The 25,392-nt window shown below is 34.6% G+C and overlaps 2 protein-coding genes and 2 long non-coding RNA genes across 6 annotated transcripts in view; all 4 read right to left on the bottom strand.

The window, feature by feature from the left end:
- The window catches only part of LOC124435870 (A disintegrin and metalloproteinase with thrombospondin motifs 14-like), a 28,892-nt gene extending 15,268 nt beyond the window's left edge, over window positions 1-13,624 (bottom strand). For all 3 annotated transcript variants that reach the window (XM_046985813.1, XM_046985811.1, XM_046985810.1), the window contains exons 1-4: window positions 13,439-13,624; window positions 13,071-13,110; window positions 12,571-12,656; window positions 12,144-12,357 (exon numbers count right to left, since the gene is read on the bottom strand). In XM_046985813.1, the coding sequence (XP_046841769.1) occupies window positions 12,144-12,357; window positions 12,571-12,656; window positions 13,071-13,110; window positions 13,439-13,525 (427 nt within the window). In that variant the 5' untranslated portion in view covers window positions 13,526-13,624. The remainder of the gene's footprint in view (window positions 1-12,143; window positions 12,358-12,570; window positions 12,657-13,070; window positions 13,111-13,438) is intronic.
- Window positions 197-1,942, bottom strand: LOC124435872. The gene is made up of 3 exons (XR_006945193.1): window positions 1,473-1,942; window positions 956-999; window positions 197-527 (listed from the first exon to the last, which is right to left on the bottom strand). It is a non-coding gene; the product is annotated as an uncharacterized LOC124435872 (long non-coding RNA).
- Window positions 3,442-5,458, bottom strand: LOC124435873. The gene is made up of 2 exons (XR_006945194.1): window positions 5,038-5,458; window positions 3,442-4,950 (listed from the first exon to the last, which is right to left on the bottom strand). It is a non-coding gene; the product is annotated as an uncharacterized LOC124435873 (long non-coding RNA).
- Window positions 13,625-16,673: 3,049 nt separating the features above from the next.
- LOC124436980 (A disintegrin and metalloproteinase with thrombospondin motifs 2-like) lies at window positions 16,674-22,618 on the bottom strand. The gene is made up of 12 exons (XM_046986975.1): window positions 22,373-22,618; window positions 21,971-21,997; window positions 21,305-21,390; window positions 20,866-21,078; window positions 20,546-20,664; window positions 19,779-19,862; window positions 19,558-19,673; window positions 19,426-19,445; window positions 19,212-19,311; window positions 18,286-18,411; window positions 18,111-18,193; window positions 16,674-16,815 (listed from the first exon to the last, which is right to left on the bottom strand). Exons 4-11 carry the CDS (start codon window positions 21,005-21,007, stop codon window positions 18,121-18,123), a joined length of 780 nt encoding a protein of 259 aa, XP_046842931.1. The 5' UTR covers window positions 21,008-21,078; window positions 21,305-21,390; window positions 21,971-21,997; window positions 22,373-22,618; the 3' UTR covers window positions 16,674-16,815; window positions 18,111-18,120.
- Window positions 22,619-25,392: the final 2,774 nt, after the last annotated feature.

The raw sequence follows: 25,392 nt of genomic DNA, 5'->3' as shown, positions 1-25,392 counted from the left end.
TTAATCTTTGGGTAAAATTCGCTCTTGCCATTAATAAACAGAGGTTTGCCTGTGATGTCAGAAGCTTTCCATTTGTCACTGATGAATGTGTTCATATCCATGAACTCATCCTTCTTTAGCACCAGAAGGAACACCCATTCTTTGTTCTTGCTGTTCTTACTTTGATAATACAACTGAAATGGAATGGCATTCATGGATAAGTTTCTGTTAACTATTGATTTTGTTTGAGAGCAAGGTGCTTTATTTCTGTTTGTGTGATATTCTTTTAGGAACAAAATAAAACTGATCACAATGCAAAGTGCACAGCATATTTTTTACTTTGATTTATTCACGTTGTCTTTGCATTTACTTGTTCGATGACATAAATTATTGTTGAATATTGAATAATCAATGCCCTGTCTAAATATCATATATTCAAAGTTCTTAGTCATTGTCACTTACCTTAACATCACCACCGCAACGGTTATCGAAAGCTATATAACTCCTTATATTGTTTGTTGATCGACGTTTTCTAGAGCGAGCTATGCCTGTTAGCAACAAGTGAACTATCCATTACAAAAAGCAATTCAAACAAATGCGTTATTACAATGTTGATTGCCCGTTAAGTGGCGTATATTATTTTGAGAAGAGATTTCGGGATGATGCCAGAAATGAGCGTAAAAAAAAACGTGAATAAGAAGGTCGTGATAACAGAAATGCTGCAAAAACGCTGATGGGGATTAGCCTAAATCTAGAATTAACGAGAAGAGTCTGTTTTGGAAAAACTTACAAACAAAATATCGTCATTCTAGGTCCTTATAAAAATGAGTTAGGAAATATTTTTCCAAAATCGCTTATTACTTGTCGATAAAAATACCGCGTTTTCTAAGGATAATTTTTTGTCCTGCTGCAAGGCCAGTTCTTAATTCATTGAAAATATGGCAGTCTTATACTAAAATTCTTTCGTATGTTATACCTTGGAGTACAGAACTTCGAAGGCAACGAACTCTTTACTTCCCTCTAAAAATAAAGCATTCGAAGGTTGAGTACGAGACCTCTGCACTGTGTGAGATTTTTATATCCTCATAATTAATCACTCCCCCGCCCTCCCTCGTATTAGTTGATATAGAAATGGATACAACACGAACGGCGCCGAAGGGGGGTTTGAGGCCAAAGTAACGCGCAGTAAATTTAGTAAATATTAGTCGTAGCCTCCAACCGCCCCCCCCTCTCCGCTGCATATAATTTCGTGGTGCCATCCCTGTATGATATTCTGGTAAGCATTGTGTTTTTAAATAATCTTGTAGTCAATCCAGTTTAAAAGTCAATATACTAGTGACTGCATGTACGTTCTTATTCGTCATACTAAATGTATTAAGTAACGTTGATGAAACTCGATATATAAAGCATTTATAATCAACACGTTTATGCGCACATGATACAGTGTAAAGACCATGCGGGTTGTTGGTCAATACCCAGTGAATTATATTAACCTTTTCCAGATGTTTTGTAATACTGCGTCCGTCCGCCAAACAAAATATTGCCCATATAAAAAGCGCCATAACCATAATGCATTTCATCTTTCTTTCTTGGTTTTAATTCGATGCTGTTTAATAAAGTCTTCTTTGTTTCTTGAATTGAATTGCTTATAAAATAATGATTGTGCGGGTTGTTGACGTTTATATAGCGACCTCGCTGTTGCTGTCGTCATCTAAGGCATTACGTAGCAACACCGTAAGTAGGAAGTAAAAAAAATTAAGTGGGCTTGACTCCAGGAGGCCCTGCATGGTGGTGTTGAAGGCCATCAAGGAAAGAAATTTCATTGTTGTTAAATGAAACAGGGTAAAATTTATCCCTATATTTGTGTGAAACCTTTTCCGTTGTAAAAATTCATTGAAATTCTTAAACTGCTTTGAACCACCTTGTACTTTTTGTGAAGCTGGTTTGTTTTTCGTCTTCAGTAACTTCCAGAACAGTCTTTCTTAGAGCGAAACTCAACTGCGTAAATGTATAATATGACGCAATCAGATTTATAAATAAAAGAACGAAAGCTTTGGTTTGACATTCAACTGTTGCAAATCATTTGTTTGTTTATAAAATCATTTAATAGTGAGTCAGCAGTTGGTCTCAGTATTGATCCACCCCATTGACGAAAACATACTGTGCTCTTTGCTAGCTCTAACAGGATTAATCTATTGCAAGCGTAACAGCTTGAAAGATTAAAGGAGTGCTAGCAATGTTAGAGTAAAGGACCTTCGTTAACAACAAATTCCGAAGAAGCAAGACATCTTGAGATTGGAAAATATGAATCAAAACAAGACGAGAAGTAAACTGTAAATTTTCGACATTATTTCAAAGACAGAATTCTGTCTGAGGATGACTTTGAAATAAAGTCGAAAATTTACAGTTTACTTCTCGTCTTGTTTTGATTCATATTTTGCAATCTCAAGATGCCTTGCTTCTTCGGAATTTGTTTTATATTATACTTCTTAAAATTGTCGGTTGGTCATGGTTTTTGTTAACAACGACGATTGTTTTTGTCGTAAAAATTGGCTTCGGTATGTCTGCGGATATTTTTACCTGAGTCAGAGATTGCCAACACTTTTCTGAGAGTTATTGGTTCATTCCGGCCATTAGAATTTCCATCAATGAAACGTTAAAGGGTGGAGTTAGGATTTATTTTGTAGGATGAGGCTAACCATGACGGGGAAAGAATATATCACTGCCAATTAGCTATGAAGAGTATTTGATATTTTTGTCTTGCACTATGAAAAAGTAGTATTGCTGGTGTTATTTTTGATAGTATTATATTCTCAATACTATGTTGTTCGCTTCTGGTTACTTTGCCTTTGTGATATACAAATCTTGAATACATCTATAGTTGCTTCAAGTAATGTGAAGTATAGCCTAATTCACCCAAGTTCGAATCAACCTAGGTTATTTTTTTGCGTGTAAACACTACTAACCCAGGATTAGCCAGTGTCAAACTCCGCGCATCTCAAGAGCTAGGATGAATTAATAAACCCAGGTTAAATCTAGATTAGTAGTGTTTACTCGGAAAATATAACCTGGGTCAACTTGAACATGTGTTGAACCCAGGTAGTTTTCGTCGTCGTGTGAATGGGGCTTATTCCAAAGTATTTTGGTATTTTGTATTTTGGATGGTTTCTTCCATGTTGCCACGGCAACGCTGGGAGACAAAGGGTTAATGTCAAAGTTCATATTTGGAAATGTTCAGCTACTGTCTGGCTTAGAGTTTCGTGTTTGTTTTTAGTACTCGTGGTTTTGATTAGTTTGGATGTTCGTAATTTGATGTACATGTTTGTTTGTGTAAAATTGCTTTGTGTTGATTTGATTAACGGGAAATGGAGCAAAACCACGTTTATTCACGCCCAAAAATGTCACGAAATCATAAAATCTGAGAATCGTGCTTCACATCATTATCTCGTTATTCTTTTTTTATGATTGACAGTGCATTTTTTGATTGTGTGTTAAGTCTTGTAAGTGATCTTGCCTGTCTGCATGATCAGACTCATTGTGGATTTATGGGGAAAAAAATGTTAAAAAAACTGCCGTCCGTGTGTCTTTTCACGGCTTATCAGCTGAATCATATTTTAACAATTCCATGTTTACAGTGTTTACATATATGGTTTAGCCGCTTGGTTCAACTCTCACTAACTTTGAAGGGCCATTGGATGACTTAGGCTGGTTTCAAAACCCTATTTGTTAAAGATTGTGTTTGATTCTTAATATTTCCTTTAGATGAAATGCGAAAATTCAACTTATTACTGTTGCGTGTCAGTATTCGTACATATCCTTCGGAATTATTTAAGTTGCTCTGGACTTCTTGTACCATTGCGACAGTCGATTCAGCTGCATTGGACAGTTTATTTTCATTCATCAGGCAAATTTTCTTTATGCCAGTATGTGCGTAAGACTTGTAAAACAAATTTTACCAAAGGATTTTTGACCTGATCGTTTCAGATATTGCCAATGTTTCAATTGCATGACCGACCTCGGACAATAACTCATTGCATACGTCACGTACTTAACAATGTGACGTATTAACTCACGTGTGCATTATCAACAAATCATTGAATCCCATTTTTTGATACCATTTCAGCAGCTAACTTTGTCTTGTGAGAAAGCCTCGTCTTTAATCATCAAATAAATGAACGTGTTTGAATGTGCGCCAAATGGATTAACTTTTTTTTGGAATATGACAGAGAGTTTTAACGAAGTTGCAAAGTGACCAAGGTTAATACCGAGAGGAAATAGTGGCGGTCTGGGACAGAGGAAGTCGTTTGCGGTCAATGACATAATGACTTATGTAAGAGGTTAAGTGTGAATAAGCAAGTCTTTTCCAGGGTATTCATAAGAAGATTGTCAACTTTTTTGAAATATATCAGTCAACAAAAGCAGAGTGCAATCACCGACATGACGCAATTGCTCTTCTGTTTTTCTCTTTTTTGACAGCAATTTAAAAGCACTCTGTTCTAGATCAACAATGAAGCGTACTCATAGTAAAATCTCTTTATGTGAAACGAGAAATGGATTTTAAAAGGGCTTTTGTGAAGTGTCTGTAAGTGGGATGTCGGGGATGTTGTTGTAAATGTTGGAACAGCTAGTGCATGTTTTTATATAAAGGCAATTCATAATCTGCAAAGAAGATGAACAGTAACTTCTCTCTCCGACCTATTGTTGACATTCTTTGCTACCTATATGATTCATTCAGATTGTAAACCGAAGAACGAAAGTATTGGGTTGTTATCGGTTATACCAATTATTTGTCTCATGCACCTTAAATAAACTTGTCTACCATTTTTTTAAAGACAGTTGACAACAAGATTAACGCATTCTTATAAATCATTCGACTCTTTCCTTTTTTTATGCTCTTTACTATAAGCGTGCAAGATTATTTTCTTCGCCACGACGCCACATACCAAGAATTGTCAACACAAACAGTCTTTTCTAGAAGATACAAGTTTCACTTGTTAGAAACATCCAGAAACGTCGAGATTGAAGTTATATTTTGTCAAGACGATGCTCAACACTTACCGAAAATCCTGCTGCTATTGAAATCTCTTCTTCTTTCACTTGTACTTACTTTCGATGTAAAACACAGCATGAATGTAAATTATCCCAAAATTTCCTGTTCTATACTTATGTTTTACGCCTAATGATGTGGATTATAACATTTTACATCAATGACACATATTGTTAGGTTAATGTACCTTGGCGTAACTTAAAATGGCGCAATCACACATTTCAGAAAATTTTAAATTCAGGGCCTCTAGATTGTCGAAAACAGCCTTTTCAGACCCTCGTTCATTCATCTAACAAATTTTCCTGAAAAAGCTGTTTTCTCTCATGTGTCAAGGCTTATACATTCATATCGAACCTTTTACGAGTGAGTGTAAATGATAATTTCCTTTCACCTTCTAAACTGGCTATACCGGTGACAAGCCTATACTACACCTCTTCCGACTCTGCTTTTGTAAATATCACACTATTTAATTTTTATTGCTTACTTCCGTTTACTTAATTCGTGCGTTGTAAATATATATGTGTATGTTTGGTTTTAAATATCATTCTGTCTGAGGATGACTTTGAAATAAAGTTGAAAATTTACAGTTCACTTCTCGTCTTGTTTTGATGCATATTTTGCAATCTCAAGATGTCTTGCTTTTCCGGAATTTGCTTTATACTATATTTCTTTAAATTGTCGGCTGGTCATGGTTAAAGGCATTTTATGATAACGGCATATTGTTGTTGACTCTTGTTGTCACAAAATTCATAAATATACAGTTTAGTTGCTAGTTTCAACTGTCGCAGAGTTTGAAGAACCATTAGAGGAACTATACTACTTTTGAAACTAACTGGGGGAAAAGTGGTTTTCGATTCCTAACTTCACTTTAGACGAATTAAGAAATGCCCTAATTGTATTTGCGTTTCAGTGTTTGTGTCGATCCTTTGGAATTATTTTAAGATATTTTAATGCCATTCCGACAATCCATTCAGCCCAACGAGACAGTCTATTTGTCAATCATCGGGTAAATTATTATCGTACTTCTATGTATGTCACATTGGTGAAACTTTTTTCTTCAATATGACGGAGGATTTTGATCTGATCATTATAGCTAGATGTTGCCATTATTACAGTTATATGACAATAGTATATAGGAAACGTTGACATAATACGTGTAACGATATGACGTAATAATTCGTGTATTAATTAACCAATTATTGTATCGAATTCAAACTGCTTCATTTTACTAACCAGAGCTTGAAATGCATGGTATTTTCCACGAGAAAGCCTTTTAAGCCCGCTTGATACAATATATTTGAATTTTGACATTTCTACCTTTGAAATTCGAAACGCTAATTATTTGAAAAAAAACAGTTTATAATTCTTTATCTATTTGTGATCAGCAAGGCCTTAAGCCTAGTTCCATATAGAACTACAGTTCGCGTGACTACTAAGACCTACGAGCCTCGTCCTTTCGGCGTCATTACCCATAAGGCTTATTAATGAAAGACCATATGTCGCTCATTAAAACAACACCCGCCATCCACACAGCAGCATATAAGTGTTTTTTAAACTGTTTGCTCATGCAAAAATTAGCAGACTATTATTATCGAAACGAAGTTACTCGAGAAGATTGTCACACTTAATGGCAAAAATAATAATACTCAGACACATACTCATGTATAAGAATATTTAACTATGCACATGAAATAATTAAATATCCAGAATAATAATAGCAAAAATAATAATACTCAGATACATACTCATGTATAAGAATATTTAACTATGCACATGAAATAATTATATATCCAGAATAATAATAGCAAAAATAATAATACTCAGATACATACTTATTTATAAGAATATTTAACTATGCACATGAAATAATTATACATCCAGAATAGTGGATCGGAAATGCGAATTGTCCCTTTGTTCATTTCTCGTTCAATTTTCATTATCATTGGTGTGAGAAAATGGCTATTCACTGGATGGGTCTTAAAGTGCTTATGCAGTGAAATTTTTATAAATTGTTTTATTTGCTTATTCAAAAGTACTTGCTCTCAGCATTATTTTTATGGAAGCAGAGTAAATTTTGTCTTTTCAGAATTTATAGACGTCAAAAGTGACGGTTTTTCGTTCTTTTTGTGCGAACTTTTTTGGCTGCCATGTTTGCTAATTTGACGTCATAAGTAGTACACATTTTCAACATGGCAATAAAAATTACTATTAGTTTGGCGACTTCCGTACAACTTATGACGTCAAATGAGCAAACATGGCGTCAAAAAATTCACACAAGAGAACATTGAAATTAGTCAACTTCCACTCAATGTAAAATGGACATAAATATATTAAATTGCTTGAAAACATCTGATAATTTCATTAAGGCTATAAAAAAGAATATAAAAATTTCACTGCATAGAAACTTTAACAACTAAACGAATACAAGGGACTAAGAGCCTGCGAAATTTGTATTGATATAACTGACGAATGAATGACAAATTATTATGTAACAAGCCTATGCTATAGTTGATACATTCAAATAAAGAATATTTTTGTGGAAGAAATTTTTACTATATAAATCACATTATACAATATTATCATGAAGTAAAAATTTATTGCATAAGGAGTTCATAACTTTGTTTTTTAAATATCCTTTAAGTCCTATATCAGTTAAATAGATCATAAATTTTTCAGCTTCAAAATTATCAGACACATCGACATGAATAGTGAAATTTCCAACAATTCTGAATTTTCAACTAATCTTTCTGGGATTAACCAAATGATAAAATGTACTAAAATCAACAACGCCATTTGGAGACCAAAAAAGCATAGAAAAGAAATATATATGTTATTTGACGGCTGGGATGTCCGTATTGGAAAAATATTTTCACGAGGTCTCCATAGCTGCCAGAGGTTAAAGATAAAGAAAGGACTTTTAGTGCAAACTCTACTTTTAGTCTTATAAATCTCTGTATTTCAATCATTAACGTTTGATAATTGATTTTATAAAAACGTCGACCTTGATAACTACCATATAAAATGGCAGTTTAGTGACATAAACAACACTGAACGTTGTCGTATGATTTCTTACAAATGACTTATTTAAATACTGTATGAAGTTTATTGTTAATATTGTTGAAACAGATACAACATTTGTTTATTATGAAAATACCTTGCACTCACATGAAAGTCTCAGATAAATGAAGGAATTATTTACATTTCTTTTATACGTGATATGTACTTAGAGTATCTTCGTGCCATTTTTATATTAAAAATTTTCAAATTGTTATGAACTAATGCAAGGATTGTTTGCTCTAAAGGAGTTAAGTCTTTGGTTTTTGTCGTTTTAGTTGACATTTTCCATTTATGCACCACTAGAATTTAAAAAATACAAATAAATTCAGAACATTCACTTATTTCATTTAATATAAAAATTTTACTTCTCATATTTACTTCAGTTTAATGTCTTCATGAGGAATGATCTGATGTTGAAACTTAAGTCCTGATATACTCCACTCTAGTGTCTTCATCAGGAATGATCTGATGTTAAGTCTTAACATATATCGGCTCTTTGTTAATTGTCTCTAACTACGTTAATAGCATCATGCTCAAACGTTTCGACTACTTACCTTATTAACACCACAGGACGTTCCATCCAAAGCTGGCGAACCGGTATTTTCTCTGAATATTCCTCCTTGCTGATAGCATGTTAAAATTGCACAGCAATCTTTTATCTATAATTGAGAGATAGCAGTGTTTTTTTAAGCTGTTCACTGGTGCAACTGTTTCTCAAAGTATTTCATTCAGAACATCTTAATGCTTCAGTCTCACCCCCACTCCCCCTCTTCTCCTCCTCCTTTCTCCCTTTCCGCCACTGCCTTCACCTCTAACCTGCCTCCACCCTACCGCTAGCCTTCATTCCTGCCTTGAATCAAACTTATGTTGAGTTTACTTACATCTTCATCAGGCTGACAAGCCGTATAGTTACGATTGTATTCCAAATCACATTGGTCCTCGTAGGAGAAAATCTCGCCTGGATATGTGAAATTCTTTGTAACTGTGCCACGTCCCGTATTTCTTAACTTTTTCTCCTCTTTAAGGCAGCTATATTGTCTGTAATTTAGTTAACGGTTTAGTTGAACTCTAGCTTTAAAATCTTTCTAAGCTTCTTGTGGTCGTATTCCTTTTTCTACACAACTAATGGGAAACTTCCAAATGTTTTAACTCTTAAATTTTAATTAAAGAATTTTCATAAAATAAAACAATGTCGGAAACTAGATAAGATTCTATGCTTTTCAACAACATAGCATTCGTCCTATTTGGGTGATTTGTTAAGATCGTCGTTTCCCTTTGAAACTTTGCTAATTTCACTGCTAATAAAGTGAAAATATCATTTTCTGAAATGGCAAAGTGAGCGAAAACGACCTCAAAAATTAGATGATTACAGCAATAATTTAAAATGGCGGTCACATATTGGACCATAATTATTCGCTTATTGAAAGAAACGCTTTGAAATTTATAAGCATACCTTGCACGTTGAATAAGAGTATTTCTGCTTATGACAGACCAATGATGATCACTGATTGTGGCATCAACAAATTTTGACATGATTTTCCTTGAATGTTGAACAAACGGTTCATTGTGATTCACTCCGAATCTGTGAAATAAAGAGTAAAAAAATATTTAAAATAATTTGAGCACCTAAACATAGATTTTTTTACAATTATGTCAATGTAACAGCGATTTCTAACATCGACATTTTTTAACGCTAATAATAAATATACTCGAAGAACACAATTTCAATTTTTATCACAATTTCAATTAAAATTTTGCTCATTAATTTTAAATCAATCAATGAAACACGAGTGACTTCGTTGCTGTATTCAGCAAAGACGTTTGTCTTGTCACTTGGTTGCAAATTATTGATTCTGTATTTCCCTCGCTTTTGAAGAATGTTTTAAAATTTTCTCCGAAGAAAAATTGTTCGTGCAAAATGGCTGCTTTAATGTTAGGGATATTTAGTGGCGCAAGGGTCAAACTCAATGCCTTCCCCAGGGGAGTTCGATCATTGGTCAAGTAAAAACTTGATCTGCGATTGGGGGCAGCTTAATATGAGATGAGTTAATCGACTCTCAACTAAAGGCTGAAACACACTAGGCAGTCGCTTTAGTCGCGCGTCTAAAACTACCGCTTTGCGTGGTTACTAAGCTAGTAGCGTAGTCGCGTCAGCTAGTCGCTTTACCCTGATTGGCCAATAGATACATTTTAACTTCCTAAATGCATATCATATTTCCTGTCATAGGCATCATACGAAATTTATAGATTATACCTTGGAAAACGAAGGCAATATATGGTGAATTATGGGAATCTTTCAGTTTTTATATGACTTATCAAATAGGGACAATAGGAGCTACAAACTGGAACCCTAATGCACAACCTAAGTGCAAAGAATAAGATTATCCATAATATACGCGTAATGGACTATGATCATATTGGCGTGTTTTAACTGGCTTGTTCTCTTTTCTCCACATAGTAGTTTGTACTGAGTAAATATTCATATATTAGTAGCTATAATAAAGGCCAATAAAGGCCAAAATAAAAAGTTTAAGTGATATCTGTGTCTGTAACAAACTAAAATCACCGCCATGTGCAATAGACGCCACGGTAAAAGTCGCGATGGTCGCTGCATGTGCGTTTCTAGCGTTCAAGCGACTGACGCGTGCGCATCAATTCGCTTTGGACGCGCGACTGAAGCGACTTGCAGGTTTTCTCCGTTTGCTTCGGTTTCCTCCCGCAGTGAAAAGTTGTGAAAGTGGAGATGAATATATAAATATAGCTGACCTCAAGGAGAACAGCTTTATTAGTTGATGTGGTTAAACGGGGTAAACAAATTTTGAAAAAAAACGTTTCTAAAAAGGAGGATTTATAATCGTCTGCACGTCAGATCCATACACCAATTCAATCAAAGAGTTGCTGTTTGTAAACGAGTTAATAATGAACTGACTGACTATTGTTCTTTTTACTTTAATTAACTGATTGAAAAGTAGGAATGACCCATGTCGTGGCCTATACAAATGTCGCTTTAAAGTAAAAACTTACGCATGCGCTATTTCGTGAGCAACGGTTGATGAAGATATAAATCCACGATCCTTAACCATGGAACAACTGAAAGAACGATCGCACATACCTCCCAATCGTGCAAAACCTTGGAAAATAAAAGATTTGATGTTTTTATTTCACAAATTCCTAAAATCAAGGAGGAAAGTTGTTTTTGCTATATTGTGAAGATGCAAGCTTCCTAATCTTACCTCCCGATCCGAATTCTTTTCTGTAAAAAAATGAAGGATTTTAAATTAGTTTTTTTGTTTGTTCTTTCAATAAGAATTAGATACAATTGATCTTTGTTTTAGATGACCATTTCTTTTTGTACCTTGTTAAGAACAATTTATGATCGAATCTTCGTTTTTCCTTTTTCTCAATTTTATTCATGATTGGGCAGACCACGTTAAGATTGTCACTTCTCGATGCGTCGAACGATATTTCTTCCTAAAGGAGGATTTTTTAAATTGAGTTGAAAATCTCAGACATTGTCATGATATTACACTTTCCTAATCAATACATTGCTTTGAACTGACTTTAAAAAAGCTGTTTTGTCAAACTTACCTTTAAATGACGATCTGCTTATAACTAATTTAATCCTCAGATGATGTCGAGTTAGACTTTCGTGAAGGAAAACTTTTGCAGACTGTAAAACCACAAAACATGGGAGTTAATTACAGTTTATATTAGTTTAAAGCTTAAAAATTTTTGTCAGTGTGTTTGTACTTACGAAGTTCATCATAGTTTCAACGTAAGTTCGCGTTTTAAAATCACTGTCAAACAGATTACGAACTGATTTATCCACCACCACCAACGTTTCAACTGAGAAGTCTAAGTCATGTATCTTTTCTGTAAAAAAATTAGAATTGTGTCCAGTCTCCCAGCAGCGCACAATGTAACTCTGACGCACGATATTGTAGACTCGTCAAAGAAAAAATCATATCGATTCATTCATTCATTCAACACTTTATGCAATTTTATTTATCTTAGCACTAAATTCACAACTACTAACAAAAAAAAGTCAAAAAATACGTACGTTTTGTTGTGATGATGCAAAGTTTTCTGGCCTTCAGCTTATGGAGCCCTATTCTAATTTTTTTCCTGCTATTAATGTACAAACGTTTCTTCATTATGTCTGTGGCCATCCATCTTTCATTGAAGAACGCATTTACGTCCATGAACTGGTCCTTCCGAAGTGCCAGAAAGAACCTCCATTTTTTGTTCTTGCTGGTCTTATCTCGATAGTACAACTGAAATTGTATGACATAAATCAATATAGATTCATTCAACACGCTTGAAATTTGTTAAATGTTAGACCTGCTTTAGTTTTGGATGAAATAGCCTTTCAAAGGAGCAAAATGATACTAATCACAATGCCAAATGGGTAACATAAATTTTTTACTTTCATTTAATCGCGTCAATTTAATCGATTAAATTGGGGAATATTAAAATGTGTCACCTACATAAACACCGCCACCGCTGCGGTTATCGAACGCTATATAACTCTCTGTTTTGCTTTTCGATCGACGTTTTCTTGAGCTAGCAATACCTGTACGATATAAGTGTACGATCCAAATTACGGTCTTTTTTAAGCAGTTTGAAAACACGATTTTACGACATCAACTACACGTCAAACTATGAAGAAAGATTTCAATACAAATGCAAAAATCTTTGCATTGTGAGCGTAAATAACCCATAACAAAACAAAGATACTGCAAAATGCTGTTGGGTATTAGCCAACAGGTAGAATGAACGAGAAATATTTTAGTTAACATCAGAAAACAAAGTATCGTCTTTCTTGCTAATTATAAAAATTAAAAAATGGCTTGAAACAATAGAAGATACCGCGGTTTTTCAACACCTGTCCAGCTAATCATATGTCCTGTTATATAGCAATTCCTTGTTTCATTAAACATGTAGAGATCGTACTATTGCCATTTATCTGACATGATCTCTGACATACCTTTGAGAAACTGTGAACGCCATGGACTCTTTATTTCCTTCTGAAAATAAAGCATTCGAAAGTTGAGTACTAGAAAACTACACTATATACGTGAGATATTTTTATCGACGTATTTAATTACCTCCCCTCGTCATGGTTTATATGATATTTTCTGGAAAGCAGTGTGTCTTTAAATAATAACTTGACTGTCTGTTCAATATACACTAGTGAACGCATGCGCGTTGTTTAAAACGTTCTCATTCACCATCGCATATTAATACTTCAGTAAAGCTGGATATTAATCATTTCTAATAGACAAGTTTATGCGCTCATTATCCGAAGCAAAGAAATTGCGGTATGCTGATCTATACGCAATAAAGTATATCAACCTTTTCAAGATGTTCCGTAATACTGCGTCCGTTTGTCCAACAAGATATTGCGCATATGAAAAGCGCCATAACCATGATGCAATTCATCTTTCTTTCCTACTTTTATTTCGATGCTGTTTAATAATGACTTCTTTGTTTCTTGACCTCAATTGCTTGTGAATACAATTCTACCGTTGATTGAGATCGTTTATGTAGCGACCTCGCTGTTGCTGTCGTCATCGAAATCGTTATCTACGTGTAGCAACAACGTAGAAACAAATTAAAAAAATGTGCCATTTGTCTGACTCAATGAGCTAAGAATGGTAATCCGTCAACGAATAATTTGATTGTAATTGATAAACCAGTCTAAAATACGTGCTTTAAAATGTTTCAAATTTTTTCCTTCTGAGAAATTCGCTCAATTTCATAAACTTGTTTGAACCATCTGTATATTTATTGTGCAACTGACTTTTGTACAACTTTGCTTTTGTTATGTGCAAGTCTTGAAGTACATGATTAACTACAATCATGGTATCAAAGTTTATATCTGAGCAAAACCACGCTGAATTGAAAAATATTGTCAAGTCATGTAGATTCCTAGAATCATGCATCTGGTCATAGACGAGTATCGTATTGATGGAAACATAATGAATCTGTATGACTATGAGCTACTAACATAACATACATCGTTGAGAACTTCGGAAAACCTGTGATTCTTGCATGGACAAACTTTTACAAAGCTAAGGCGAGCAATCTTGTTTTAAGGTGCCAGACACACTTTTGCAAATAAGGATTGACAGGCTATTATTAGTGTGTATGAAATCAGTTTAGTGATTGATTTAATATACCTCCTTCATCTGTGAGTTTTCCAAAATCACGTTAGCTAAAGACAAAAAAAAACATCAAAAAACCATAAGATATCGACTCGTTTGCGTTGATTCTCACCGTGGCGAAATACGTTTGTGTAAACTGTTTCATATGTGGCTTAGTTGCCACTTTCAACTGTCATAGATCAGAGTTTAAAGAACCGCTGGATGAGGTATTCTAGTTTTGAAACTCAATTGGGGAAAAATGGCTCTCAATTCTTAACTTCTCTTAACTTCCCTAAACTTCTCTTAGCATCTCTCAAAAATCTCCGTATTGCAGTGGCGTTTCAATGTTTGTAGCAATCATTTGGAATTATTTTAAGATATTTTGGTACCATTAAAACCGTTTCAACAATCGAGACAGTTTGTTTGTCAATCGTCAACCAAATTATCTTCGTACGTGTCGGTGTGTGCGTCAGACTGATGAACCATTTTCCTGAACGTGAAAGACGATTTCAGAGCTGGTTATTACAGATGTTGACAATATTTCAGTTACAAAGCAGAAGTCATAAAATAACAAGACATTCGTAGAAATATGACATAACAGAGCAAATATCATGATGAATGGTAAAGATAATATTGTAATAGTATCTTTAAAAAACTGTTCAAAATCAGAACACTAACCCAAAAATCTATGAGGACTTTTTTTAAAGCTAAAAGACTCTGCATTTCGGCAGTTCTCTTTTAAAAACAGTTCTCTTAGAATTGTTGTGTTAGTGATCTGGTTTTAAACAATTCTTTTAAGAACCATTACGATATTATTTTATCATTCACCATGGTATTTGACCGTTTTAAAACAATTTTTATATTTGTCAACACAACAAAGTCTCTATTTTACTACGACATAATAACTCACGTGTTTTTAATTATAGCCAATCATCATATCGCATTTCTGGTACCATCCCTACAGTCAATTAAGTCCCGTGAAACAGCCTCGTCTTCAATCATCAGTTAATTTATGAACGTGTTTGAATGTGCGTCAAACGTTTGAACGTTTTTTTGAATATGACAGAAAATTTTGGCGTTAAGTTGCAAAGTAACCAAGGTTAAATATGGGGAGGAATTAGTTGCGGTTTTCGACAGAGGAAATTCGTTACAGCAAGTAGAATAAAAACATACATAATTAGTTCAAAAAGCGGGTCATTACCTCACTTATTCCTAAGAAGATTGTTAACTTTTTTGAAATTTAACAGTCATTTGACGTACTACCCATCTTTGTTTTAATCATCCAATCATTGTATTGTGTACATCTGCTATTTTACTATCGCATGACCGTTTGTTGAAAATTTTTTGTGGAAAATGAAGCTCTGAAACCTTCAACATCTTTTTCAAATGCCCGTGATGAAATATGTTTGTGATTGTAACGGTTCAAAACTTTAAGTTCAAAACGGTTTTATTAATCTTCTTATATTTGATAAAAGCTTTTAAACAATGTTTTATGCTTCATTTATTTGTTATTTGACGGGGGGTCTCGATTTTTATTCAACAAAATGCATTAATTTTAGTTTGTTCTACTATAATCAAGGATTCTGAACACACTGAACATTTCAACTTTTGTCTATTGATTGATTTTCTATCATAGACAGAGTTTTGTATTGCTTCGTAATTTGATAGGTGACTTTATGAAAATGTTGATCTTCGCAATTGAAATGACATTTCGGTAAATGTGGCTTAATAAGTGTTTAATAAGCCTAGTTCCCATATAGTTATAGCTGTTGTAATTCTATCGGCGATGAAGGTTTACAACAATTACAACGAACATTATCGGAGATAATTAAATGGCAAGCGTCACTTCCGGCAAAATGGTGCGCTTTGATTGGCTCAGAAACATTTTTGCCCGTCCATTATTTTCGCGTAATCGACCACGGTCCAAAACGCATAATTTTACAATCAAACGTAAACAAACTTCGTAAAACAAACAGCAAAACGCAAGAAAAAAACGAAACAAATAATCATTTGGGAATGTGAGTCGAAGGAAAAACACTCTAAAACAGTTTAACTATCCAGACGATACAATTTGAAACGATTTCTTTTTTACTGACAAAAACTAGAAAAGTGAAAGGCAACCCGTACAAAACAGAAAAGACGAGAAAGAAAGCAAGCTTCGTTTCAGGTCAAATAATGCCATATAATAATCCTTTTAATAAGCTCGCTTTCTCGGTCTTTACTCTGTCTTTTTGCACAACACCTCGCCCTACGTGCTCGGTCTGTACAAAAAAACTTCGGTCCGATATTTCTCAGTAAAGACCTTGATCTTGGTTATTATACCAACGTGTGTTTAGTGTCATCTGTGTAGAACATTATTGATGAATGCTTGAGACAATGAATTCGAAAGGACCTTATTTAATATTTTTTGAATTAGATTTGGAGATCTATCACCTAACCCGAAATGGATTTCTCATATGAGCAAAATCTTTATTACACATTTCTTGCGTACGTATTTACATAAAGTATCAAATAAGTTGTCCATTGACAATTTTATTTATCACAAGTTTTCCCTTTTCATTTGACATATCTTCCATTCGTGTATAACTGAAATTGGAGAATACATAAAGTCAGTACATTACCTTAAGTCTACATGTGAACTTGAGCCAAAAATCTCTCACAAGTCTAGTGTTTACATCAGTAATAATCTGTTCTTAAAGTGCATAAAAACCTTATAGGATTTTAGTATAGTTTGAAAGAGCTGTTATCGAAAACTACAAATTTAAAAAAACAAATGAATTGAGATCAAAGCTTTCTTTGCAATTATGGTTTAAAAGTCCAGATCTTTACTTTACTACATTTATTTCCCAATGGGGTCTGGTATCCAGTACATGTTGTGACTTCATGTAAGGAATACAGTCGCATTATTCAAAACGAGTTACTTGGTTTTTAAAATAATGAATATTTTTGGCGATATTTCGAGTTTTACGTCGTTTTTTTTGAAAATGTCTTCATCTGGGTCGGAAACATCTTCAGATTCATCAGAAAATGCAAATTATGATATAGAGTTGGAGGGCAGTGTTTTAGTGGTGTCTGTCCTTACAACTTGGTATATCGCCTTGCGAATACATGGGCATTTGGCATGATTTGACAGTGGTAAAGAAAATAGCGTTTTAAATTACTATAATGTTCAGGAAGCGATTGCTTGCATGACGTCACCCAATCGTGTAGGCCCAGTCCTTTAGCGGTAAGACCGATCGATTAAAATGGTATATTTTTGCAACTTTGATAGACTGTACAGAGCTAAATATTCGTCCGACTACATCAAAATTTTGGAATATGGCTTTTGACACAACGTACATTGGATAATGTTAACAACCACGTAAGATTTATGTGCACTTTAAAATTTGCGTCCATATATATACTCCAGTCTAGTGTCTTCATTAGGAGGGATTTCATGTTAAAACTTGAGTAATTATATACTCCATTCTAGTGTCTTTACCAGGAGTGATCTGATGAGGAAACTTGAGTCCTTATATACTCCAGTCTAGTGCCTTCATCAGGAATGATCTGATGTTGAAACTTGAGTTTTATATACTCCAGTCTAATGTCTTCATCAAGAGTGATCTGATGTTAACAATTTTATACATCCTCTTTTTAAATGTCTGTAGCATTCAGAGACGGCGGAGCAACATATAAAGTGTGGGGGCTAAGTCTTCAATTCTACTATTGTGTCTTAAAAAACACTTCTTAACAACAACTTCAGCTAGGTCTAAATATCTTTTTTGCTTTGCTATTACATAAAGTGGGGAGGGAGGGGGCTTCAGCCCTCACAGCTCCCTCCTCTGGTTCCGGCGTGCATGAGTCATTTGACAACATCTCACGCATATTTTCCATTTTACCTTGATGTCACTAGATATTTAATCCATCGTTGTTATAGTGCCATCCATTTGACGTTTTCGTCTTATCAATGCAACTGTAACGTCTACAATTAAGTCAACGTATGAATCAAACTTTAAGATCTCTTTATAATGCTGAATAAATTTACTGTCAAGTTTTGGAAATGTTAGACCATACTTTGCAAGTCGTATCAGGGAGTTTCTACTTTGAATTGACCAATGAGGATCACTGATTCTGTTGTTAAGTTCCGGGGACATGATTTCCTGTGAGTTTTCAAAATATTTATCGTGATTAACTCCGAATCTGCAAAATAAAATGTAAAAAAAATAAATGCTTAAAGTGAAAACCTGACCTCCCAGCGTCCAGCGCCCAACGTCGCCTGCTTTTCAGTTATACTGAAGTGTTGAAATCGGACGATTGTAAAGTGGAATGGAAACATCGACACTTTTCATCCCTAAAATCCTCCGATATCCCAGATAGTGAAATATATGTTGAAAATGTTGAAATCGGTACGATTGTAAAGTGGAATACGTTGTGTGGGGACTTTGTAAGTCGACAAATATCTGTATGTTGAGAGTACGTGAAAAGCCCCGGGAAGTCTTTACTGCATGTGTCTGACAATTGCAATTCATTTTCAAACTTTTTATTCTTGCCTTGCAAAATTGCTTTCCATTGCCTTGTAGAACGAGTGCTGGAGCATATTGCCGCCATGCACTAAAGCAGATCCAGGAATGGCATGAAGATAAATCATAGCCATAAGTTTCAAATTCGAAATACCTCTACCACATTCATGTACGTTATGAATTTCCGAAGAATAAAATTCAACCAATCAATTGGTTGTGAATGTAATAATTTATTTTGATTTTTGTTGCATCCTGCGTTGATTGCTGCTATCTTAACTGCGCATGGCAACCAATCAGACTATGGGAATGAGACTTAAGACCGATTTCCATTCAGTGCATATTGTCACGCGATCGACTCTTTCCGATCACTTTCTTTTCAATTGTAAGCTCTCGACCGTAAGCATACGATTCAAAAAAGTGAGCGCAAAAAGTCGATCGCGCGACAATTTGCACTGAATGGAAATTAGGCTTTAAACTTACGTATGTGCTATTTCGTGAGCAATTATCACTGAGGAATAATCATCACGAGCCATTGAACAACTTTGGTTTCGATCACACATCCCATTTCCTCGTCCCAATCCTTCAAAAATAAAAGATTTCCTTAGAACGTTAGAAGCGACTTGAAGCTTATGAAAAATACCTATTCGCCCGTATACGGGAGTTTCTTTTCAAAACAAAGACCAGCCAAGCTTACCTCCCGATCCAAATTCATTTCTGTAAAAGATCAAAGCATACGGATTTGTGTAATTTATCGTTTCAAATTACAATGAAACAAAACAGGTCTTGGAGCTAGTAGTTAACTGTTGATCAGTATTTATTTCTGCACCTTGTTAAAAATAATTTATGATCAAATGTTCGTTCTTCCCTTTTCTCGATGCGATTCATGATTGAGCAGGCAAAATCGAGTATGCCTTCTTTCGAAGGATCGAACTTTATTTCTCTCTATAAATAGCGGATTTGTCGAATTGAGTCATGACCTGTTGCCTCGCTGTATTTCATTTTGAAAGTCCACAAACTGGGTTCGACTTTTTACTTCATCAGACATACCTTTAGAAGGACAATCTTACTTAGAACCAAGTGAATCCTCAAATGATATCGAGTCAGGCTTTCGTGAAGGTAATGTTTTGCAGCCTATATAAACAAGCAAGAAATGTTAGCGCTTTGACCTTAATGGTCACTTTCTTATATAGTGATTAACAAAAATGATGCCAGGTTTGCTGGGGTACAGCCCAGTCGTCAAAAACTTTATCCAACCCCACTCGAAAAATGGAAAGGAAAAAATGAAATTTCCCGAAAGTTGTTGCTCGCTTGTAGTTTTATAGCCTCCGTATCAATTTGTTTATACGCATGTCAACAATGAAGAATGAAATCTTTTTAGTTTGTCATCAATAGTTTTAACAATAAGTAAACCATATGCTTTTTGAGATGTTGGTGATTAAATGTCCCGCAAGCCGAGGAGATTTAGTAGAAGATAGATTTAGGCACAGCCAGAGGTACTTCGACTAAACCTCTCAAAGTTTTAATGTTAAAACTCTCAAAGATTTTCACTACCTCGTGAACATTTTGATGAGTGACATTTTGAAGTAAACTTTTGAAGGGAAATATATCAGTAAATTGTGGCAAAGAAACTGGGACAACCATGTCATTACAAACATTAAATATTGCTGCTTCAAAGTGTGCGTGTTTCAGTGGCTGCATTGCATAGTGTCGATTTTTGACAACTGCACTCGACGCCACCTCGCATTTTACTCGACCCGCATTCCTGTGTTGATGAATTACTCCTGCCCTCTTTGGGTTTTTAAGTTGAAACTTACAGATTTCATCAAGGTTTTAACATGTTTCCGCATTTTGTTCACGCTGCCAAACTGATTTCGAATCGACTTGTCGACAACAACCAACGTGTTTATATATAAATGTATGTCGTGTATTTTTCCTGTAAAACAAAAGAATGGTGTCCAGTCCTTCTGCGCCGTTCATTATACACTGTTATTTCAGACTCATTTCAGACTCATCTATTCGCGGCATGGGAAAGGGAAATCTCATCAATTTAAATTACTCTAAGTAAATCTATTTCATCTTCGCACTCAACAACTTTGTTATGACAAAAATAAAAGAAAAAAAAATGAAAACGCACGTTTTCTGCTGATGATGTAAAGATTTCTGCTCAATGGCTTGTTGCTGTTAGGTTTAATTTTTCGCTTTCCGTTCATGTACAAACAAATGTTTCTGTCATCTGTTGCTTTCCATCTGTCGCTGACAAACGTATCGACATTCATGTACTTTCTTTCGGCAGTTCTTCAAAGAAGATCCATGTTTTGTTTTTGCTGGTCTTATCTCTATAGTACAACTAAAATAGTATGATATTTATCAATAGGAGACGGTCAATACTTTTTGTTAAATTTGCTGGCTGTTAAAACATCTTTTGTTTTTGATCTGTTACGATGCAATGCGTGCAGTATACTTTTTTACATTAAGATGCTCAAGTCGTTTTTGCATTCAGTCATTGCATAGCAGGAACTGTCTTGTTAAATCATGTTGAGGAGAAACTAAATGCATTGGATGAAGTCACACACCTTGACTTTATCACCGCTACGGTTATCGAAGGCAATATAACTCTTTATCGAGTTCTTTGATGGTCTTTGTCTTGAAAAGGCTTCACCTGTTCGAAATTAATGTCCGATTCGTATTTCCTACTGTTTGCAAGCTGAGCATTAAGAGAAGCGGATGACAAGGTTATTTATGATGATAAAGATGTATCTAAAACACACAGCAGTTAAAAGCAACGAGAACAGTGGGTGTTTTAAGATAATATTACAGGCAAATTACAGTCGGTTTTTTCCTAAAAACAATAGCTAGCTTTGATAGAAAAACCTCGAGAAATCAATGGACGATAGCCAGCTATATATTAATCTTTCACGCTTAACTTCGTTACAAATTAATAACGTATTTTGGAGAGGTCACTTGCCATTGTTGAAACAATTTTTTCTCGGTTAAAAAAGTATTAAATGGATATACAAATGAAAAGAGAAGTCTTGGAAAAATAATTTCACAAGATTCATCCACTTGTCGATTTGAAATATCACGATTTATCAACATCTTTCAGCTAAACATTTTTCTACTGAAGTTTAAGTAAAGACGCAATTTATTTATGTAAGATATCTACATAACGATATCTTACACATCAACACATATGAAAGTATAATGGATTTTTTTTTACATGCCTTTTGTAATGTACATACCTTCGAATATTTTCGAAGTAACTCCAACTAAAAATAAAAGACATGATATCTTCTGAATAGCAGTGTGTACTTTTAAATAACCTTTCCGTACGAGGTAAAGATAATTCTGACGGCATCTATAGACTGCGTTCTCAAACACAGTCTAGACGCGTAAAATTAATGATTAGACTAAGGTTGTTTAAAACACATTTTTATGTACTTTATACGGTGAGTTCTCTCTAAATTTGAAGCAACTCCTTTATGATGATGTTAGAGCTAAATATCACATCTATCATGAATCTTGTGAAAAAAACTGAAGTAGCTTCATCAGCATGTGTAATTCAGATGATCTGATGGCTCGATTCTCAGTGATTCAAAGCAAAAAAATAGGATGTAAACGAAAGATTGAAGTGCATGACATACCTCTTTCGAAACGTGCAATCGTTGATCTGCATAACAGCACATTGTGCAAAGGAAAAGCGTTATCAACATGCCGCAATTCATCTTTCTTTCTAGATACTTCGTCGATAGCAGATCTGTATTGTTGTCTCAGTTCTTTGAGCACAGTGTTTCCAGAAAATACGAATGGCCTGGGTTTGAGATCCTTTTAATATAGCGACTGGTCTGTCTATGTCATCATTGCATCACGTATCTGCAGCAAAAAATGGGAAGTAAGCATGACATGTTAATTATATGACTGCATTGGTGAAGACGGATTTCTTTTATGAAAAAAATTTCAATGTATTTAAACATAATTTAGACAGTTTTAATTACTTAATTATGTCTCAGCTTTTTCGGTGAACAATTCATTCAAGCGAAAATATCTATAGATTCAGTCGCTTGACGCAGACCGTTTAAAGTTAAAGATATAGCTCAATCTGTATTGAAATATTGGGCTGACTCTTGTTTTGTTGCTGTCTGTGTCTTGTTAATAGAAGCTAGCGACGACCGTCCTGCTGAGTAAAGGCTATTATTGTATAAAAGTCTCTTAGACAGCTCTCCCATGCTGTTGTCATCTAAAACTATGGCATGTTTATGTAAATATTGCAAATATCGATCTTTTAAGAACAAAACATGAAATTTAACCTGTGGGAAACTGTCTCTGTTTTGTTTTATAAACTGCACGTACATAGTATTTGTAAAACAAACATGATAAAATTGAGAATCAGAGATAAGTCAAAATTGGGGTTGATGCAGTCAATTGTTTTAGTCCGCTGTGAAATTATTTAGTGTTTACTTGCAGCAAAAAATGCTTTCAAAGAAAACAATAGTAAAAGTGTAACATGTTTGTAGATGTAGATCGTCCAGGTTGGTATAGTCCTGAGAAGGACTGTTTTGTTGTTGTTGACTGACGTTTCGACAACCTTAGCGGTAGTTATCTTCAGAGTCAAAAAGGCTTTTTTTACTTTTTTTTCTTTTTTTTTGAACGCTATACCTGGGTTCAAACCATTTACTTAGTAAAAATATAAGTGAGACGATTTTAATTAAAAAAGTTTTGTCAAAGATTTTGGTTCAACAAATTCAATCACAGTTAAGAAATGAAAGATGTTTACTGTGTTTGCACGGGCTTATACAAACCGAGGAGACCTTTAGGAGAACTCGAGAGCAGATCAGTGCAAGCTCGAAACCGAAGGTCGAGGGTTGCATCTGCTCGAGAGTTCTCACAAACGTCTTTGAGGTTTGCATAAGCCAGTGCAAATATGAAAAACATCATTTATTATTTTTATAAAATAAAATAATGCGAAAAAGACAAATATTTTAATTTTTCCTCGAAAAATGTATTCATGATTGATTTGCATATTCTCTTTGACTGATTTATTGTTTTGATTGATTTGATTGGTTGAGCTCAGATGCGCTTTTGACAGGCTAATGCAAAGTCAGCTCTAGACCAATCAGCGCACGCGTTTCATTGTGTTTATTTTATAAACTTGTATGAAACACCTTTTTTGAAAATGATTTTGGTGTTTCCTTTCGGTTCACATTCATTGTCCTTCTTTTGTGACGTTGGACACAAGCAAAAAACCTAAAGCAAGATATGGCCATTCATTTATGTAGTGTCATACCTTGAAAAGCGGGAGGCCATATGGTTTAGCTCATAGCTCTTTCTCTCTTTCTCTAAAACGTTGAAAGATCACAGGGGAACATAACTGGCTGTAAAAATTTAATTTGTACCTAACGGATAGAGTTGTGCCTAACTGTTATCGCAGCTGTTTGTCACGGTAATAGAAGCTGACCCTGGCGCACGTTTTATGTCCTGCTAAGTTTCAGAATTTATGAATTTATTGTTTTTACAAATTAAAATATGTACAGAAAAATTTTTTTCGCTGAATAACAGCAACCGTTTGAACTTCTTCCAGACATGTTTTTGTGCTGAGCTCCCCCCTGATTTTGTCAATCATCAGTTAAAGCAAGCACGCGTTGTCTCTGCATGAGGCGTACGATCAGTCTAACCTTAGCAAATTTTTATAATCATCACAGATGTTGCGGATTATCACGGGTTGAGTAAGACGAGGCCATAAATTAAACAATATTTACAGTGCCACGTACTTAACTATTTTTCTTCCAATTAGTTTCAGATGGCTTCCTTTAGTGTAGTTCCACATTTGTCTCACCATTGTAGTATCATTAACTTGCTGTTCATTCGCACTCATTTTTTCTAATTTTTCTGCTTGTCTTGTGATTGATCGAATCGAGATCATTTCTGATATTTTTCATGATAGAGAAGCTGCTTGATTTTTATTTCGAATCAGAGAAATTCTTGTTAAAATCAAATAACAAAAGCAACCATTATGTAATAAGAATAGAATATATTTTACTTCTTTCTAAAGGACTCATATTTACATTTATAAGATGGGCGACTCATTTTTGTTGTGTCGTATCTTGAAAAGCGGCAGACCTTGTTTAAAGTTTAAGGTTAAATAGCTTAGCTCATTGTCCTCTCTATCTGTCTCTAAAATATTGAAATATTGCAGGGGAACTAAACTGACTGTAAACCTTGTTTTGTTCATAACTGCTGGAGTTCTCTCCAACTGTTATCGCAGCTTTTTCTCGATGTTAATAGAAGCTAGCCCTGACGCACATTTTACGTCCTGCTGAGTAAATTGCTAAACATAATCATTATTCGTTTCTTTATAAATCTTGTGGAGTCTCTTCCAGACATGTTTTTGTGATGAGCTCTCCCATGCTGTTGCCAATCATCAGTTAAAACTTGTATGTGTTGGTTATGGCATGTTTATGTAAATATTAGCCTCTCCCATCCCAAATATCGATCTTTCCACGCCCATAAGCTAAAAACAACCAACATGAAATTTAACCTTGTGGGATGTGATTTTGTTGGTGTACTGTCTCTGTTTTGTAAGTAAGAGACAAATTAAAAATGCTGTTTAAAAGATACGTACATATTGCTCTGCCGCTGGTATTTGTAAAAGCAAACATTACAAAAT

Source organism: Xenia sp. Carnegie-2017, unplaced genomic scaffold (assembly GCF_021976095.1).
Source record: "Xenia sp. Carnegie-2017 unplaced genomic scaffold, XeniaSp_v1 HiC_scaffold_16, whole genome shotgun sequence".
Lineage (NCBI taxonomy): Eukaryota > Metazoa > Cnidaria > Anthozoa > Malacalcyonacea > Xeniidae > Xenia > Xenia sp. Carnegie-2017.
Note: the sequence above shows the minus strand (reverse complement) of the source record. Positions and strands in the feature narration are given on the sequence as shown.

Excerpts from the sequence above, each read along its gene's own strand:
- LOC124436980 (XM_046986975.1), bottom strand. The coding sequence starts at position 21,007 with ATGAATGTCGATACGTTTGTCAGCGACAGATGGAAAGCAACAGATGAC. Across the intron at positions 19,863-20,545 it reads TTAAAACCTTGATGAAATCT|GCTGCAAAACATTACCTTCA; the intron begins GTAAGTTTCAAC and ends TTGTTTATATAG. Across the intron at positions 18,194-18,285 it reads TCCCTGATACGACTTGCAAA|ACGTTACAGTTGCATTGATA; the intron begins GTATGGTCTAAC and ends ACTTAATTGTAG.